Consider the following 18,281-nt stretch of genomic DNA (forward strand, 5'->3'; position numbering starts at 1 on the left):
AACCTCTCTCCCTCTGCCCTCTTCCCATATCTCCAGGGTGAGAGTGTTGCCCCGGGGCCCCTATTCTGTTCTCAGCTCCTCTGCTGTATCCAGCATGGGATGCCAGAGACTGGGAACCTGGTATAGGGGGCTGCTCCCTGTCCACCCACCGCTGTGTGGGGTCAGTGGCTTCACATAGCCAGATGCCCACCTGGGGCCGAGTGGAAAGCGTCCAGTGGTCCTCCCGCATCCACCCACCCAGAGCAAGGGAACTCTGGCCAGACACGGGCTCTCTACCCCTTTCCACACACCCACGGCCCTGCACTGGAAGAGCAGCCAGTGTTCTTAATTGCTGAGCCATCTCTCCAGCCCCCATACAATTGATGTTTGAGAAAAGTGTCATTTTAATTCAAGAAAGAAAGAGTTGTTTTCACCAACTGCTTCTAGGAAAACCGTTCCATCACCATATAAACAAAGTATTATCTTTAGTAGATCATAAACCTAAATGTGTAAACTAGAACTATGAGACACTTAGTAGAAAGGACAAGAATCAATTTGTGGCCACAGAGCAGAGAAAAATAAAGAGGCCATATTGGATTCCATCACAAAATTCTTCTACTCTTCATAAAGCCCTGGTAAGAGAACAATGAGTCAGAGAGTTGGCTGCACTATCCCGAGGACCAGAGCTCGCATTCCAGTGCCCTTATAAAGAGCGAGAAGTTCCACACATCCCTGTAATCTCAGCTCTGAGGGGTCAGAGACAGAAGCATCCCGGAGGCTCGGGCCTTCCAGCCTAGCCAAGAAAACAGCAGCTCTAAGCTCAGGGAGAGACCCTGCCTCAAAGGAATTGGAGAGTGTGACAGAGAAGACATGTGGCCTCCTTCTGGTCTCCACGTTTGCGTAGTCACATACATCTGGCAGGCAAATGTGTGCATATACTCACACAAACATACGTGCAGTAAAAAAGTACATTTAATAAATAAATATCTTGTAAGAAAATGGGGACTAGCTCAGTGGCTGAGAGTACTTGTCCAAGGCTACACAGAGAAACCTTGTCGTGAAGAACCAAAAATCAAAAGCCAAAAACCAAACCAAAACAACCACCACCACCACAACAACAAACCTTCAAAAAGTAACTTAGGGAGGAATGGGTTACTTTGCCTATACTTCCAGGTAACACTGAGGGAAGTCACAGTAAGAATTCAAGGCAGGAACCTGGAGGCAGGAGCTGATGCAGAGGCCATGGAGGACTGCTGCTTACTGGCACTCAGCCTGCCTTCTCATAGCACCCAGGATTACAGCCCAGGATTGGCACTGCACACAGTGTTAGGTTCCAGACCCGGGACAAGTAATTGAGCTCCGTATTTAACACACCAAAGGGGACCTGGCCTCCAGGTTCTCCCAGTATCCCCCAGTTCCTACCTATTACCAGGTATGGCTGGCATAGTCTGCCCTCTACCCAGAACTTTCCAGCCTAGGGGCTGGACCTCCCCTCTCCCAGAAGCTCCTCCCTATGTAATCCAGACATTTTGGTTCCCCTCCCCTCTTTCTCCCTCCCCATAGTGACTTCCCTGGTTCATTCCCTGGGACTGTAAATTTGCCTGGAGCTTGCTTCCCAATGAACCTGCCTTTATATGCTTTAATCTGGTTTGAATTGACTAGAATTGACTCATTTCACCAGCAGAGAATAACTTAGCATCAGTAAACTGACCATCCCACATCAATCATCAATCAGGCAAATGCAGCACAGGCTTGCCCACAGGCCAATTTGGTGAGGGCATTTGCCCCATTGAGGTTCCATCTTCTGTTGCAAGATATTTGATCACATTGTGAACCCCGAGATTGTGCTAATTGCTGGAAAAACCTGTTTTTAGTTGTGGTATGGTTCAGCCATAGGTCAAGAGGCAGAGCAAGCAACCAGTTGACAGGAAGTGAACACAGGAATATTAAGAAAAGACCACAGAGAGTAAGAGGGAGTCAGGACTGATAGACACACAGGAAGTAGACGGGAGGGACATTAAGTTTGGAGGAGGGGCATTCTCAGTGGGATGTCAGCTGAAGAGTAAGGTCAGCGGGTGCTTTCTTGCCTCTCTGAGCTAGCAGGCTTTCACCCCTGCATCTGGCTCCTGAGTGTTCACTAGTAAAATCGAATGACTGAGATTTTGTTAAAAAAAAAACAAAAAACAACCTTCCAAAAATGACTCTAGGTTGACATGCAACAAAACAGCATGGGTGGCAAAGCACAGTTCTAGTCTCATCAATGTAACAAGTCCTTTTCTGTGGTCTTAGTAAGAACTATCCCAATGCGTGCTTGTTAATTATTAAAACAAAGTTTCTTGAGCACTGTCTTAGTCAGGGTTTCTGATTCTGGACAAAACATCATGACCAAGAAGCAAGTTGGGGAGGAAAGGGTTTATTCAGCTTACACTTCCATACTGCTATTCATCACCAGAGGAAGTCAGGACTGGAACTCAAGCAGGTCAGGAAGCAGGAGCTGATGCAGAAGCCATGGAGGGATGTTCTTTACTGGTTTGCTCAGCCTGCTCTCTTATAGAACCAAGACTACCAGCCCAGAGATGGCACCACCCACAAGGGGACCTCCCCACTTGATCACTAATTGAGAAAAATGCCTTACAGCTGGATCTCGTGGAGGCATTTCCCCAACTGAAACTCCTTTCTCTGTGATAACTCCAGCCTGTGTCAAGTTGACACAAAACTAGTCAGTACAAGCACTTAACACTGTATCTGACACTAGAAAAATGACTTTGAAACAAATAGAATCTGAAGCCGAAGAAACACTACATATGAAAGTAAGTATGCATTAAAAGTTGATAAACTGCCAAGAAGAAGTGGTTTTAAAAGAATATAACTGTGAATGTAACGTAACTAAGTAACTACAAAATTTTACAAAATAACTCTATGCTGTTCCAGAAATCGTCCATTTAGGGACTGGAGAGATGGCTCAGTAGCTAAGAACACTTGCTGCTCTGCCAGAGGCTCTGCATTCAGTTGCCAGCTCCCACATGACAGTTTATAATGACCTTTATCTGGTGGATCTGTCATCTTCTTCTGACCTCCTTGGGCCTACATGCACCTGGTGCATAGATATACATGCAGGCAAAACATGCTTACACATAAAAAAAAAAGGCAGCAAAAATAAACAAATCCCACAAGCATACAACAGCAGTAATGTGACTGTTCAGGGCAAGTACAGACCATGAAACGTTAACATTGGCAGGTGTGTCCAGGTTTAAAGCTCATCAACTCTGTATCCTGACATGCAACAATTGTCAGAATTGGTTCTCAAGGACCATCTTAGACAATGGGTAGCCATGAGGCTCACACTGCTGGTTGCTATTGGATACACAACCAGTAAGTTCCAGGACTAAAGCACACTAACCATTTCTCCAAGCACCTTTTTCTCCGTGTCAAGCGATCGAACCCGGGTTCTTAACGCCAGAATTTCCTGGTCCAGCCTCTGGTTATGTTCCTTTGCTCTCTGTAGGTCAGCTGGACCTAAATAGAGAAGAAGGCAGTTATTCCTCTGGGCCAATTGTACTTTGGGAGGCACTGGCTCCAAGAGCTCATGAGTGCCGTTCTCTTGTTATGTGGCCTGCTGCACAGGACAGCCACCAAGGAGAGTGTTCTACCCACCTACTGTAACAGAGGCTTTGTATTTCTCACACAAGCCGAATGAGTATAAAGTTTCCAACAATACAGGTTCTTCTAGAAACATGAAATATTTCTTTATTTTGTGTGTACTTGTGTGTATGTGTACTGGCTGATTTTGTGTGTCAACTTGACACAAGCTGGAGTTATCACAGAGAAAGGAGCCTCCCTTGAGGAAATGCTTTCATGAGATTTTGCTGTAAGACATTTTCTCAATTAGTGATTAAGGGTGGGAGGGCCATCCCTGAGTTAGTAGTCCTGGAGTCTATAAGAAAGCAAGCTGAGCAAGCCAGGGGAAGCAAGCCAGTAAGTAACATCCCTCCATGGCCTCTGCATCAGCTCCTGCTTCCTGACCTGCTTGAGTTCCAGTCCTGATTTCCTTTAGTAATGAACAGCAGTGTGGAAGTGTAAGCTGAAGAAACCCTTTTCTCCCCAACTTGCTTTTTGGTCATGTTTAGTGCAGGAATAATACCCTGACTAGGACTAGGGGTGTGTGTGTGTGTGTGTGTGTGTGTGTGTGTGTGTGTGTGTGTGTGTATGTGTGGTATGAGTGTGATCTGTGTGTGTGTGTATGTGTGTGTGGTATGAGTGTGATCTGTGTGTGTATGTGTTTGTATGTGTGTATGTGTGTGTGTGGTATGAGTGTGATCTCTGTGTGTGTGGTATGAGTGTGATCTGCGTGTGTATGTGTGTGTGTGTGGTATGAGTGTGATCTGTGTGTGTGTGTGGTATGAGTGTGATCTGCGTGTGTATGTGTGTGTGTGTGTGTGTGTGTGTGGTATGAGTGTGATCTGTGTGTGTGTGCGCGTACATGTCAGAGGACAACTTGCTGGTGTAAGTTTTCTCCTTCAACAGTGTATGTCCTGGCAACTGAACTCAGGTTATCAGGCTCGGCAGCATTTAACCCACTGAGCCATCTCGATGTCCTAGGAGCTGAAATTTCAGAACAGTGGTGCCTAACTTTAATGACAGAAAGTTTTCTGTAGCCCTGCCCTTTAGGTACTTTAGGCACTTCTAGACTCTCCACTTAGGGGTCTTACTAACAGTTTTGAGGAGTTCACGCAGCAATCACTAACCAGTCCGTCAGTGAATGCATTCAATCTGACCACCCAAGGAGCTGTTTTGTATTGCTATATTCATTGGGGATATTTGAGAATACCTGATTTTGGTATACAGTAATAAGTGTTACTTAAAATTTGGAAAGTATTTTCTTAACTTTTTGGAAGTGTTTATATAAAACCCGTTTATTAGAATTCACTTGTGAAGCTGCCTGACTCTGGAACTTTCTTAATGGACAGAATCTAATCTAAGGACAGATTCAGCATCAGTTCTCCTGCCTCTGCCTCCTGAGTGCTTGTTTGCTTGTTTAGTGTATGTGTGTGTGTGTGTGTGTGTGTGTGTGTGTGTATGTGTGTGTGTATGTGTGTGTGTGCTCACATGTGCACAAGCATGTGTGTGTACATGTCAGTGCAGGAGTGCATGTACCTCAGCACAAGTTCAAGGGAGGAGACAGCTCTTTAGGAGTCACTTGACCCCTCCTACCTTATTCTGACGCAGGGTCTCTGCTACTATACTGTGTGTGCACTGTTCCACAAGCTTCCTGACAACATCCCTGCCTCTGCCTCTGCCTCTGCCTCTGCCTCTGCCTCTGCCCCTCTCTGCCCCTCTCTGCCCCTCTGCGCCTCTACGCCTCTGCGCCTCTGCGCCTCTGCGCCTCTGCGCCTCTGCCTCTGCCTCTGCCTCTGCCTCTGCCTCTGCCTCGTCTCGAAACAGGATTGTTGAGATTAGAGATGAGCACCACAGTACCTTACTTTTGAAATTTTACTTGGATTTTTGTGGCAAGCACTTTACCTGCTAAGCCATCTCCCTGGTCCTTTTTCTTTTTTTTTCTCTTCCTTTTTGAGATAGGGTTATTATGTAGCTCTGGCTGGGCTAGGCTGGCCTTGAACTCACAAAGACCTTCCTGACTCTGTCTCTTGAGTGCTGGGATCAAAAGTGTGTACCACCACCCTTAACTGGGTCTTCCCTCCCCCCACCCCCAGAGCTGAGGACTGAACCCAGGGCCTTGTACTTGCAAGGCAAGCGCTCTAACACTGAGCTGAATCCCCAACCCCCTTAACTGGGTCTTAACTCTTATTTTAATAGTTCCATCCTTCTGCTGGTTCACATTTCATTTGCTTTTCTTATTCTGAATTTTTAGGTTGCTTTATGCTTTATTTGATTTCTAGGGTAAACATGAAGTACCACAGAGTCCCTCAAACCACCGATTTAGCCCTCAGGCCACAGAATAGTCCTTGAGCCACAATGTGGATGCTAATTAAGGTTGAAGTCCACTATGACCAGATGGCCTCTGGGCTCCTCAAAATATGGGACACTCCCTTCTGTATCGGCTTTTCTCCTCTGACCTTGTCTGAAGAATTCTAAGCCCTCATACTCACTTCTACCTGAGGAATGTCACACAGCCTCAATTAGTTTATATTATCATTTCCCTTTCTCCTGACAAAACCTGTCAGCCAGCACCGTCCATTCCTGAAATGCTTCCCCATGCTAATGCGAAATTCCAGGTACCCTAAGCCCTCAGCCAATGAGTGGCCTTTGCCTGTCCTGAATGTCCCTACCTTCATTCCCCCCAAACTTTTAAGCCTTCAATCGCTCTAAGTAAAGTTGATCTGTCAACTGGCTGTGGGTCCTGGTGTGGTTTATTCACCATGGGTACCCACAGGCTTCTGAACCCCCTTATCAATGTCTCTGCTCCCACTGCCCTTGTGGACTGGATCAACCTATGATCCATAAGAGAGGGGAGACCCCCACACAAATATTACTAATGTCATGTTTCCATCTTTGTCAATTCACAATATTTCCTGTGATTTCTTGTGACATTTTTCTGATGCCAGAGACTTATATGGAAGCAGCTTCTCGACTTTCTAAATGGTTGGGAACATTTTAAAGGATATTCCTGTCTCAGACTTCTAGTTTAATCCTATGTGGTTGGAGATGGGACTTGTCTGATTCTAGCTAACAGCTTGGCTTGACTCCCTTGGACGCTCTGTCAGGGCAAGTGCTTCACGAGTGTGTGAAGAGTGTGTGCGTCCTAGTGTTTCTCCAAGTGCCAGCCCGGTCTTCTGTAGTCTTACTGATCACTCTAGTCACCTGATCTGTGGGTCACCATAAGCAGTTTTGAGTTTATAATCATATTCCTGTATTTCAAAAGGAAAGAATAACTAATATTGGAACTATTTAAAATTGATAAAAAATCATTCTGTGAATTATTTTTGTTGTGACCATTGAAATACTTAAATCTTGCAACTGTTGGTAGTATCATTAAATAAACATGACAGTGTCAGACCAACTCATCCAACACCGTTCCAAGGCTATCGGCTTCCCAGTGAGCACTCATGAGGTGCTGCTGAATGGATTGCAAGGACCTTCACTTCAGCAGCCTCAGCATGGCCTTTGTCCTGGTGACAGGTTTTGGAATTGGACATTTAAGGATTCACACATCACTGTGATTTTTTTTTTTTTTTTTTTTTGTAGTTAATGGTAACTTAGTTACTCTTCCCATGACTCAGAGTCCTTACCCATGAAATAGGGATGAAACTATCCCCTACCTGATTTGTTGGGCGGGTTAAAGGTGACCATGACAAGTTCCTGGCAGAGCAGCGGTGAGTGACAGCTATGGCTTGGGCAAGCGTGGCTGTGGCTGTAGGAGCGGTACTTGTGATTTTCATTATTGGAGACATTTTAAAGATTTTATTGTTTTGTTTATGTGTGGGTGTGTGTGTCCATGCATGTGAGCATGCACAGAGGCCAGAAGAGGCTGTTGAATCCCCAGGAGCGCAAGTTGCCCAATGTGGGGGCTACAATCAAGCTCAGGTCCTCTGCACAGACCTTAAGTGTTAACCATGGGGCCCATCTCCAGCTCCCAACTCATATTTTACACTCTGCGTGTTACCTTCTTATATGGTTTATTATTAATTATTACTATATGTGCTATTGACTTACCACTTTCTTTCAATTTTATCAGGTTATCTTTCAGTTTTTCTATTTCCAGTCGGGCATTCTCAAGTACATCACCTAAAAGAAAAAAGAAAGAAAACATATATACAAAAAGTAAATAAAGGGCTGGAGAAACGGCTCAGTGGCTAAGAGCACAGGCGAGGACTCAGTGTTCCTCCAGAGGCCTCAGGTTCAGTTCCTGCAGTCCACATGGCAGCACACTGTCTGTGTAGGACCCCCTCTCGGGGACCCCCTCAGGTCCTCAGGTCACGGGAGTCAGGGTGTCCCAGAGAGACAAGATAGACAGACCTTGATGCAAAAGCACGAGGCAGTTTAATGGCGGAGCTCTGGGCCAGCGCGTACCTCACGCAGGAGGCAGAGGTGCCGACCTTGAGACTCAAAAGCTAGGGGTTTTTATAGGGTAAGGGTCAGGGGATGGGGAGAATCGGCACGATTACATGTGATTGGCTCATTCAAACATAGCAAGGCGATTACAAATCAGCAGAATAGTACATGCAGGCTAAAATGTTTAGGAATATCAAGGGCCTGAGGTTTCTCGGGGACAGCAGGATGTCTGGTTAATGTAAGCTAAGTAAGCTAGTAAGCTAAGGGGAGGCACTACCCTGCCAGATGGCTGTTGAGTCAGCCCTGATAGCTCGGGTCAGTTCCTGCATTCTTTTCCTTATCTTTATGGCCGGGCATTCCTAGCTGCAGGGTGAGCCCTATTATGCCTGGGCTTGCCTGGGCTTGTTTTTCACAGTGTTCAGCCCTGAGTCTTTGAATTTTGAAACTTACTCTTTTAATTTTACGTTTCCAAACCTTGAATCTATATAATTTTCCCTTTCATCTGTAAGTCCAGTCTGAGGGGATATGATACCCCTTCTGGCCTCCTTGAGCTTTGCGCACTTGGGGTGCACAGACATACATTGTAGCAGGATTTTCCCTGTTCAGTTAATTTAAAAATTAATACAAGAAGCCTGTGATTGGACAGGGAAGGGAGGTGGAGCTAAGAGTTGCAGAGGCGGGGAGCCACACAGGAGAAGGAGTAGGAGGAAGATGGAGGACAAACAGGACGATTTAGATTCCGCGTGGCTTTACATAACCACAGGTAGATATAATATCATATAGGGATAGAAGAATTGAGGTAACTTGTCTAATCTAGATGGGCAGCTTGTATCATTATCATTGGCTCTGAAATTATTGTGTGGGCATCTTGCAAATTGAGAATTTATTGATATATAAATCTGACTATTTAATTATAAGCTTCTAGAGTTTTGATTTTACAGGGTTACTGGGAATTGTGACAGCTAACCACAAGGTGGGTGGTCATTGCATGGGGCTGGCATGGCAACGACCCGCCAAAGGAACTTAGTGATCAGGTGGAGACATCTCGGAAACTCTGGGCCAGAGAGTCTGCCAAGATGAGAACACCCCACTGGAGTCGTGTGGCCCACTGGTGTCTGGCATATTGTGGGAACTTGCTGTTCTTTTTAAATATTTCCTGCAACAATCCATCATGCAAATATTCATACACATAAAAATAAATACTCCCCCTCCCTGCCCCCAAGAAAAGCAAATGAGCTGGGCATTATGGTATAGCCCTTTAATCCAAGCATCGGGCAGATCTCTAGTTTGAGGCCAGCCTACACAGAAGAACCTTGTCTCAAAACAACAACAAACAAGAAAAGAAGCAAATGGCCCCCATAACAATCACATGTCATACCTTTTAAATTCTCTTTGAATGGTCTCTACAGAAACATAGTCTATCCAAAAGCTTTCCCGAATTCCTTTCTAGTGTTCCTACCATAGCCCACGTTGACTCCTAGACCTCTGAGCTCAAACTTGCCATTTCCTAAGCATTCTCTATAAGACTACATGCTGAAGAACTTGGATCACTTATGTTACAAGGAGAGATGAATGTTTAAAGCATGCATAAAACAGCCAGGCCTCACTTAACAATGGTGTGGGGGGCTGGTGTTTGGGGAAACTGTTGCTAGGTAATTCATCAGTGTATAAATGTCACAGGGCACACTTGCATAGCAAGATGGGTACAATGTTATTGGGTGATTTAATTTTATGGGGGTCACTGTTGTACATATAAGATTTCATTTTTTAACTTTTTTAAAAAAAGATTTATTTGTTTATTTATTTATTTAGTGTATATGAGTACACTGTAGCTGTCTTCAGACACACCAGAAGAGGACATTGGATCCCAGTATTGATGGTTGTTAAGCTACCATGTAGTTGCTGGGAATCGAACTCAGGACCTCTGAAAGAGCAGCCAGTGCTCTTAACTGCTGAGCCATCTTTCCAGCCACATATAAGATTTCTTGCTGACCAAAATCTCACTATGTAGTAAGTGGAGTGTATTGAGAATTTTGCCAATTCTGCTAGAAATGAAAATAACAAAATCTCAGGAAATAATTGTTTTTTGTGGGTGTGTTTGTTTTGTTTTTGTTTTTGATTCCCCCTCACCCTCCCACCCCAAGGGACAGGGTTTCTTTGTGTAGTCCTGGCTGTCCTGGAACTCTCTCTGTAGACCAGGCTGGCTAAGGAATTAGTGTTGGGCACTATGTTGGTCACTGTGCTCGTTGTTAGGACACAATAGCTAATACACTTGTCTTGAGGAAGCGGTGTTTGTGGCTCAGTCATGGGTACAGACTATCATGACAGCAGGGACACAAAGTCACATCCCACCCAAAGCCAGGGAGCAGAGAGATGAAAACTCTGACTCAGTTCGTTCTTTGCCTTTCTTCCATCCAGGACCCCAGCCCACAGAATGCTGCTGTTCGCATTTAGGGAGCCTCTTCCTACCTCAATGAACCCAGTCTAGAAACTAGATCTCAGCCATGCTCAGGGATGCATCTCCTAGATCCTGCTAGGTTGCAAATTAATATTAACCATCAGGGACAAAGAATTACACGAGGATGGCAGACATGGGGCACTGGAGTTGATGGGGGATGGGGGGGTGGTTAGACTTTCTAGCTCAGGCTTCCCCCCTTTGCTTCTTGTGGTTCCCCACTATGATTGGCTGGTAGGTCTCCTAAACTGTTAGAATGAAAGATCTGCTACCAACAAGAGGCAACGCAGAGCCTTGTAAGACACCGTGAGTGCATTGCTGCACTCACAACTGTGCACACTTCATTCCTGGGCCAGCAACACTCAGTTCTCCAGGGTGAATCCCATTGTAACCGAAACTATATACTAATTATAGCAATACAATTTCTGCTGCTGCCTCCAGGAACATCTGCTCCTATTGTCAGATATATATGACAAATCTACGACGTAGGCACCCACATCTCAATTTAAGGGTGAGATAAGCAAGTAGGCCAACAGCAGCAACCCGTTCAGTGCTGTGGGGGAATAAATAACTGGCAGGGATGAGAACCCGGGGCCATTTGTTTTCTCCGTGCCAGAGATATCAGATGGCTTCTGTGTCACCAAAACAAATTTTCCAGCCAGGTGGTGATGGTGCATGCCTTTCATCCCAGCACTCGGGAAGCAGAGACAGGTGGATCTCTGAGTTTGAGGCCAGCCTGGTCTACATAGTGAGTCCCAGGACAGCCAGGGCTACACAAGAAAATCTTGTATGGAAAAGGGGGAAGCAGGGGGGAGAATGTCTGAGCAGCACAAGTAGTGGAGAGGAGGCAGGAAGGACAAGAGGAGGCAGGAGGGACAGAGGGCCTTCTGGGAAGGAAAGGGATCCAGAGCTGCTCGGGTCCTCCAGGGCAAAGGATTGGGGGTGTGCACGGCAGACAGACAGGCACACAGCAAGTCAGAAAAGCCATGTTTGCTCCACCAACTTTAAGTGAACCGGGGCTTCCAAATGTTTAAAAGTTAGTAGGAGGTATTGCAGATATTCAGGGAAAAAAAAAAGTTGGTTTAAAAACTGGGCTGCAGGTATAGGTGCAGATACACACCTGTAATCTCAGCACCCAGGAGGTAGAGGCAGGAGGATTTTTATGAGTTTGAAGCTAGTCTGGCTTACATAGTGAGCCAAGGCTACATACTGAGACCCTGTCTCAAAAATAAAATCTACCTTTAGAATGACACAGTCAAATATATTGTTTGCCCACTTTAAAAATAGCTAGAGACAATCAAGTTCATTAAACTTGACTGACCAGATTCTCCTGCTATTTGTAAAGAATTTGAAAACTCTGGCTTTTCATTAGTCACAATCCTAGGATTGGATGTAAATTTTCTCTTTTGAGAGAAGGCTCTTCTATATAGCCCATAATGGAATTCAATCTGTCCACACATCCTTGAATTTACAATTCTCCTGCCTCAGCCTCTTAAATGCAGGTATTACAAGCATGTACCAGCATGCCAGGCTTGCTTACATTATAATTTATTTATTTTTATTTTATAGGCATCAGTGTTTTGCCTGCATGTATATCTGTGTAAAGGTGTCTGCTACCCTGGAATTGGAGATATTAAGAATTGTGAGCTGCCAAGTGGATGGTGGGAACTGAACCCATCCATATCTTCTAGAAGATCAGCCAGTGTTTAACCACTGAGCCATCTCTCCAGTCCTTCTTGGTTACATTTTTAAGACAGTTGGACTGAATTGACAGCTGTACTTTCCTTCCTTCTTTCTTTCCTTTTCCTCTTTCTTTCTTTCTCTCTCTCTCTCTCTCTCTCTCTCTCTCTCTCTCTCTCTCTCTCTCTCTCTCTCTCTCTCTCTCTCTTTCTTTCTTAAGTTCTTTCTTTCATGCATTGGTGTTTTGTCAAGTTCCTGAAAGTGGAGTTACAGTCAGGTGTCCCATGGGTGCTGGGAATTGAACCTGGGTCCTCTGGAAGAGCAGCCAGTGCTGCATCTCTCCAGCCCTACAGGTGTATGTTCTAAGTCCACTTCTTTAGTTATTATTCTAAATATGAGTCTTTGCTTTTGTTGTCATTTTTGTTTTGACAGGGTCTTTCTAGTATATAGTTGTGGCTGTCCTGGAATTTGCTATATACATCAGGCTGGCCTCAAACTTACAGAGATCCACGGGCTCTACCTCCCAAATGCTGGGATTAAATGCATGCATCACCATGTCCAGCTCTAGATAGGGTTTTTTTTGGGGGGGTGGAGGTAATAATAATTTATTTGATCTCATACCAAAATAAGTAGCAACAAAAGAATAAAGAGGTAAGTTGAGTTGTGTAAAAAGAAAACCTTTTGTGCATCAAAGATCAAAGAGAGCAAAGATCTGTGCAAAGTGATGGAGAATATTCCTGGTGTCACACTAAGAGACAGACCTGCGAACAATGTAAGAGTAACTCTGAAAGCAAACTTCGACTTTTGCCAAAGTCGGCACATTGATCCAAAGGGGTGTGCAAGCACACTGGGCAGAGGCCCTCTTAGTCTTAGTGTCCACCCTGAGGCAGGCAGTGGGTATGTTTCACCTCACTATCTGATGCGATAGGATAAATTCATAATGGCACAGGGTGGGACAATCAACTCTCAGAAATGCCTAGCATTCTTGTGAAACCAACAGGCATGTTTTCCCAAGATGAGAGAGGTTAGCGGAATGGTAGTTTTTGGCAGGCTAGCCACCTTTGCTGGAGAAGACTGCTCACAATTCGGAGGAAGAAGTGTTTGCAAATCATCTGTCTCCTAAGAGATTCAAATCCAGAATGTTTACGTTAGAAATCCTACAGTTGGAAAAGCAGCAATGGCTGGCGGGACTGCAGTGGCCTGAAACCTTTAATCCCAGAACTCAAGGGGCAGAATCAGGCTGAGGCCTAAAGTCAAGGCCAGCCAGAGTTACCCGAGATGGCTCAGTGATTAAGCGCACTGACTGCTCTTCCAGAGGACTCAGGTTTGATTCTCAGCTCCCACAACTGTCTCAGCTCAACAACTGTGTGTTAACTTCAGTTCCAGGGAATCTGATGCCCTCTTCTGGCCTCCTTGTATACCATGCGGACATGGTATACAAACATCTGTGCAGGCAAAACTCCCATACACATAAAATAAAGTAGAAAAAAAAAGCACAAAAGCTAGTTACAAAGAAGTATTGACTAGACATATAATATACTTAATATCACTAGCCATAGGGAAGTAGAAATCAAAATCATACAACCAAATCAAGCAACACTCTATGCTCACTATGATTACCGTTATGAGAAGAAAAAAATACCCTGAAAAATAGTTAGTCATAGCAAGAGCTAACTTGTGCTGCAGTGAAATGGACTGAGGCAGCTACACCAGTTTCGAGGTTAGATCTCAAGAGCATGCTAAGTGAAAGAAACAGATGTACCAACTCATACACGATCCCATTTGTAGGAAATGTTCAGGAAAGGTGACTCTAGAGAGAGAGAGTAGGTAAGTGCTCACCTAAATCGGATTGATAAATAGTGTTCCCATTTGGCAAAACCAAAAGCAAACCTAAATATTTCTAGGCAACAAAAAGGCTTGTGTTCAGCATAAAGGCTTCTTCGAGACCAACAAACCAAAGACGCAACGAAATAGAAATACATCTGAGAGACTTGGGCAGGGTTAGCACCGAACTGCACACAGGAGCAGCCACCATCAGACACAGAGCTCAGACTCGCACACTGAAGCCAGTGAGCGCCACCATATGCTCACCATGACAGGCAACATGAGTAAGACTCTGGCAAGCATTGCCAGTGAGTGTGGACCAACTGGAACCTCTTACATTGCTGAGGAGATCTTGCCCATGGCCACAAAAGTAAATCTGATCCACTGTCAGCCTCCCATAGAGTGGCGAGCCTACAGGGTATTACCGAGTCATGGCAGGCATCTCAGCTCCCACGCAGCAGCTCAACAACTGTCTGCTTTTTGTAAGCACATTCTGTAACATTCATGCAAGAAAACTGCTCAATGACCCATTTCCCAGAATGAATCCCCGCATGACTGCGTTTTGGAAGACCAAAGGAGACTGTGCCCTCAGTCTCCAATCCAGAGACTTCACTTTTATCAGGATTAAAAAAATATGTAAATACCCACATGGTCAGTGTGGAAGCAAAGTTTCCAATTCTGTCATGTTGTCCTTTGGCTTCCATATGTATGCCTTGGTGTGTCGCCCACAATCGAAAGCATACGCGAAATAAAATTTTAATGTGATTTTCTTTTAATTTTTGTATTGTTTATTTTGTGTTCAATGGTACTCGTCTGCATGTCTGTCTGTGTGCAGGTGTCAGAAGCTCTGGAACTAAAGCTCCAGACAGCTGTGAGTTGCCATGTATGTGCTGGGAATTGAACTCAGGACCTCTGGAAGAACAGCCAGTGCTCTTAACCACCAGGCCACCTCTCCAGCCCTTAATGTGATTTTAAAAGTTTTTTATTTATTTTTTTTTTTCATTTTTTGAGACATAGCTCTGGTTGTCCTGGAACTCACTATGTAGACTAGACTAATTTCAAACTCAAAGATTTACCTGCTTCTGCCTCTAGTCTCATAGAAATGTCACCTGCCTCTGTTCTGGGACTCAGGGTCTGCACCACCATGCCCAGCCATTTAAAATTTTTTAAAATTTTGTTTTAACGATGAGGAGTTAGAAAGATGGCTTGGACTCTGTGGGTTAAGAGCTCTGGCTGCTCTTTCAGAAGACCCAAGTTCAATTCTCGCACCCACACAGCAGCTCACTACTGTCTTTATGTAACTCTGGTTTCAAGAGATCAGATATTCTCCTCTGGCACCAGGCACACACATCATACACAGACATATATGCAAGCAAACCACCCATGCACATAAAATAAAAATAAATAAAGCAAACTTATAAATGAATGGTAATACATGTGGTCAAAACTCAGAAATGGTATTCCAGGTCGAGTGGGGGTTAGTTTTGGTGAGGAAGACGGGTGTAGAAGGAACAAATGGGTGGCCTGGGTGCCTGGACCCCTAGTGGGAGTGGCACACAGTCCTGGGTTGTGCACTTGGGGCTGGCCAGGCAATTCTGTTTCTTGAAGACTTGGGGACACAGTAGCAACAAGTCTTTTCCATGTTTATCTTTGAGTCATTTCCCTTTGGCATATCCTCTCAGATTACCCCACAGCTGCAGTGGTCATCTGGAGGCACGGCTCACCTAACTTTCTCTGCTCTCTCTCCTCCTCCCGTGGCTCCCGGGCTCCCCTGTGGATCTCCTCCAGCGAGGCCTCCAGCTTCTGTGCTATGCACTCCACATCCCTCAGGAGGCGGTCCTGAGGCACTGTGTCTTTACTCTGGTCTTCATCCTGGTGCTGAAAGGAAACTACAGTTAGCAATACACCGACAGCAAGTACACTCAAGACACGAGGCTCCTGTCCACGTCTCAAAAAAACAGCAGAGAAAGGCAGCAAACAGCATTTCCACCCGTGTGCATGTCTCTCTGATTGCTACATTCCCACCCATGTGCATGTCTTTCTGACTGCTGCATTTCCACCCGTGTGCGTGTCTCTGATTAAGTTGAACAAACAGAATTGTGGGCACTTGAGGGTTTTTACTTGCAAAAACAATTTCACATGGTGCCACCCAACATACTACGATTAGGTTTATGTGATCACAAAAAACAAACAAAAAAGGTAAACACACATAAGTGTCATCTGACAAAAGAGGGATGGTGCCTCTAGTGTGTATTGTCACCCCCAATATGTATTGTGCATCAAATAGTTTGCAGGATGCTTTCCTTGGATCATTACCCCCAAGTCTCTGTACTCTTTTAAAGAAGAGCTAGGGCTGGTGAGATGGCTCAGCGGTTAAGAGCGCCGACTGCTCTTCCAAAGGTCCTGAGTTTAAATCCCAGCAACCACATGGTGGCTCACAACCATCCGTAACGAAATCTGATGCCCTCTTCTGACAGCTACAGTGTACTTACATAATAAATAAATAAATAAATAAATATTTAAAAAAAATAAAGAAGAGCTACTTTTAATATTGTAATCATGGATAAGAGTGTGGGTAGTGTGCACAGCCATGCAAATGTTTGGAAGAGGAGTTAGAGTGGGAGCTGGAGTTACAGGGGATTGTGAGCCACCCATTGTGGGTGCTGGGAACTGAACTCGGGACCTCTGAAAGAATAGAACAGAGCTCTTTTTGTTGTTGTTGTTTTTTGTTTTTCCGAGACAGGGTTTTTAGACCAGGCTGGCCTTGAACTCAGAAATCCACCTGCCTCTGCCTCCCGAGTGCTGGGATTAAAGGCTTGCGCCACCACGCCCGGCTAGAACACGCTCTTAACCACAGAGCTCTCTCTACATGCTCCCCAAGTCCCCCAAAGTATATGTACTCATTTTGTTTGGTTTGGTTTGGTTTGGTTCTGGGACAGATCTTACTCTGCAGATCTGGAACTCATGGAGATCCCACAACCTCTTCTTCCTGAATGTCTGGGATTAAAGTCCACAATGCCTGTCCCAGCAGGATTCTTTTCAATATGGGGGTGGGGAATGAAACCCAGGTCTTTTTGCGTGTTCAGGGCAAGCACTTGTCCACTGAACTGCATGGCCAGGCTTCAGTGATTTTATTTTTATAGAAGATGTAACACACATTGTTGAAAATTTTTATCCATTTGAAAAAGACTATCTTTATGTGACCTTTTCTCTTTCCCAACTTATTATGTTTGTAATATTTTAATGTATAATTTGATCTGTCTTACATTATGAATCTATATGTCTTTTATTTTAGTTTTATTTTATGTGTATAGGTGTTTTGCCTGCATATATGTATGGTCATCACATGCATGCAGCCCCCAGAGACCAGAAGAGGGGAATTAAACTCGTGGAACTGGAGTTTCAGGTGGTTGTGAGCCACCATGGGGGTGTGGGAACTGAACACAGGTCCTTTGGAAGAACAGCCAGTACTCTTAACTACTGAGCCATCTCCCCAGCTTTGGAACAAAGATATCTGAATATATTCAGACAGAAATTAAATAAAAGCTGACTTATAGTTAGCTACATTTATTAGGTAAAGGGATCTAATTTTTACTTGACTAAGGTTTTTTTTGTTTTTTTTTGTTTTTTTTTTTTTTGTTTTTTTTTGTTTTTTTTTTTGGCTCCTGGTAATTCTGAAGTTCTCTTTGCAAAGGCTGCCAGATTTTCTCATATTTCACTTTAACAAAATCAAGAAACAGAAGCAGGATCCTGCCTTCTGTGCAAGCAGAATCAGATCCTCAGCACCTACATTGAAACCAGGCCTGGCAGTAGGCATAGGCAGATCCCTGCAGCACCCTGACCAGTTGCCTGACCAAGTCAATGAGCTCCAGGTTCAGTGAGAGACCCTGCCTCAAAAGGTAGAGAGGAAGGAAGACACCAACACTGATCTCTGGCCTCTACATGCACACAAACATGTCCATATGCGTGCAACACACACACACACACACACACACACACACACACACACACATTGCCTAATTTTAAAAATAATTGTGCAGCCAGGTGTGGTGGCACACGCCTTTAATCCCAGCACTTGGGAGACAGAGACAGGCTGATTTCTGAGTTCGAGGCCAGCCTGGTCTACAAAGTGAGTTCCAGGACAGCCAGGGCTATACAGAGAAACCCTGTCTCAAAAACAACAATAACAAAAAAAATGTGCAATAGTGGGATACAAGAATTTCAGTGAGCCGGGCGGTGGTGGTGCATGCCTTTAATCCCAGCACTTGGGAGGCAGAGGCAGGTGGATTTCTGAGTTCGAGGCCAGCCTGGTCTACAAAGTGAATTCCAGACA

At 44.7% G+C, this 18,281-nt stretch overlaps 1 protein-coding gene across 3 annotated transcripts in view; it reads right to left on the reverse strand.

Moving 5' to 3' along the window:
* The window catches only part of Ccdc30 (coiled-coil domain containing 30), an 89,717-nt gene that overhangs the window by 55,310 nt on the left and 16,126 nt on the right, over nucleotides 1-18,281 (reverse strand). For 2 of the 3 annotated variants that reach the window (XM_021200495.2, XM_029540449.1), the window contains exons 3-5: nucleotides 15,673-15,826; nucleotides 7,651-7,722; nucleotides 3,380-3,495 (exon numbers count right to left, since the gene is read on the reverse strand). In XM_021200495.2, coding sequence (XP_021056154.1) covers nucleotides 3,380-3,495; nucleotides 7,651-7,722; nucleotides 15,673-15,826 — 342 coding nt within the window. Of the gene's footprint in view, nucleotides 1-3,379; nucleotides 3,496-7,650; nucleotides 7,723-15,672; nucleotides 15,827-18,281 lie in introns of those variants that run through there. The other variant, XM_029540450.1, reaches the window with a different exon arrangement.

This window comes from Mus pahari, chromosome 6, assembly GCF_900095145.1.
Source record: "Mus pahari chromosome 6, PAHARI_EIJ_v1.1, whole genome shotgun sequence".
NCBI lineage: Eukaryota > Metazoa > Chordata > Mammalia > Rodentia > Muridae > Mus > Mus pahari.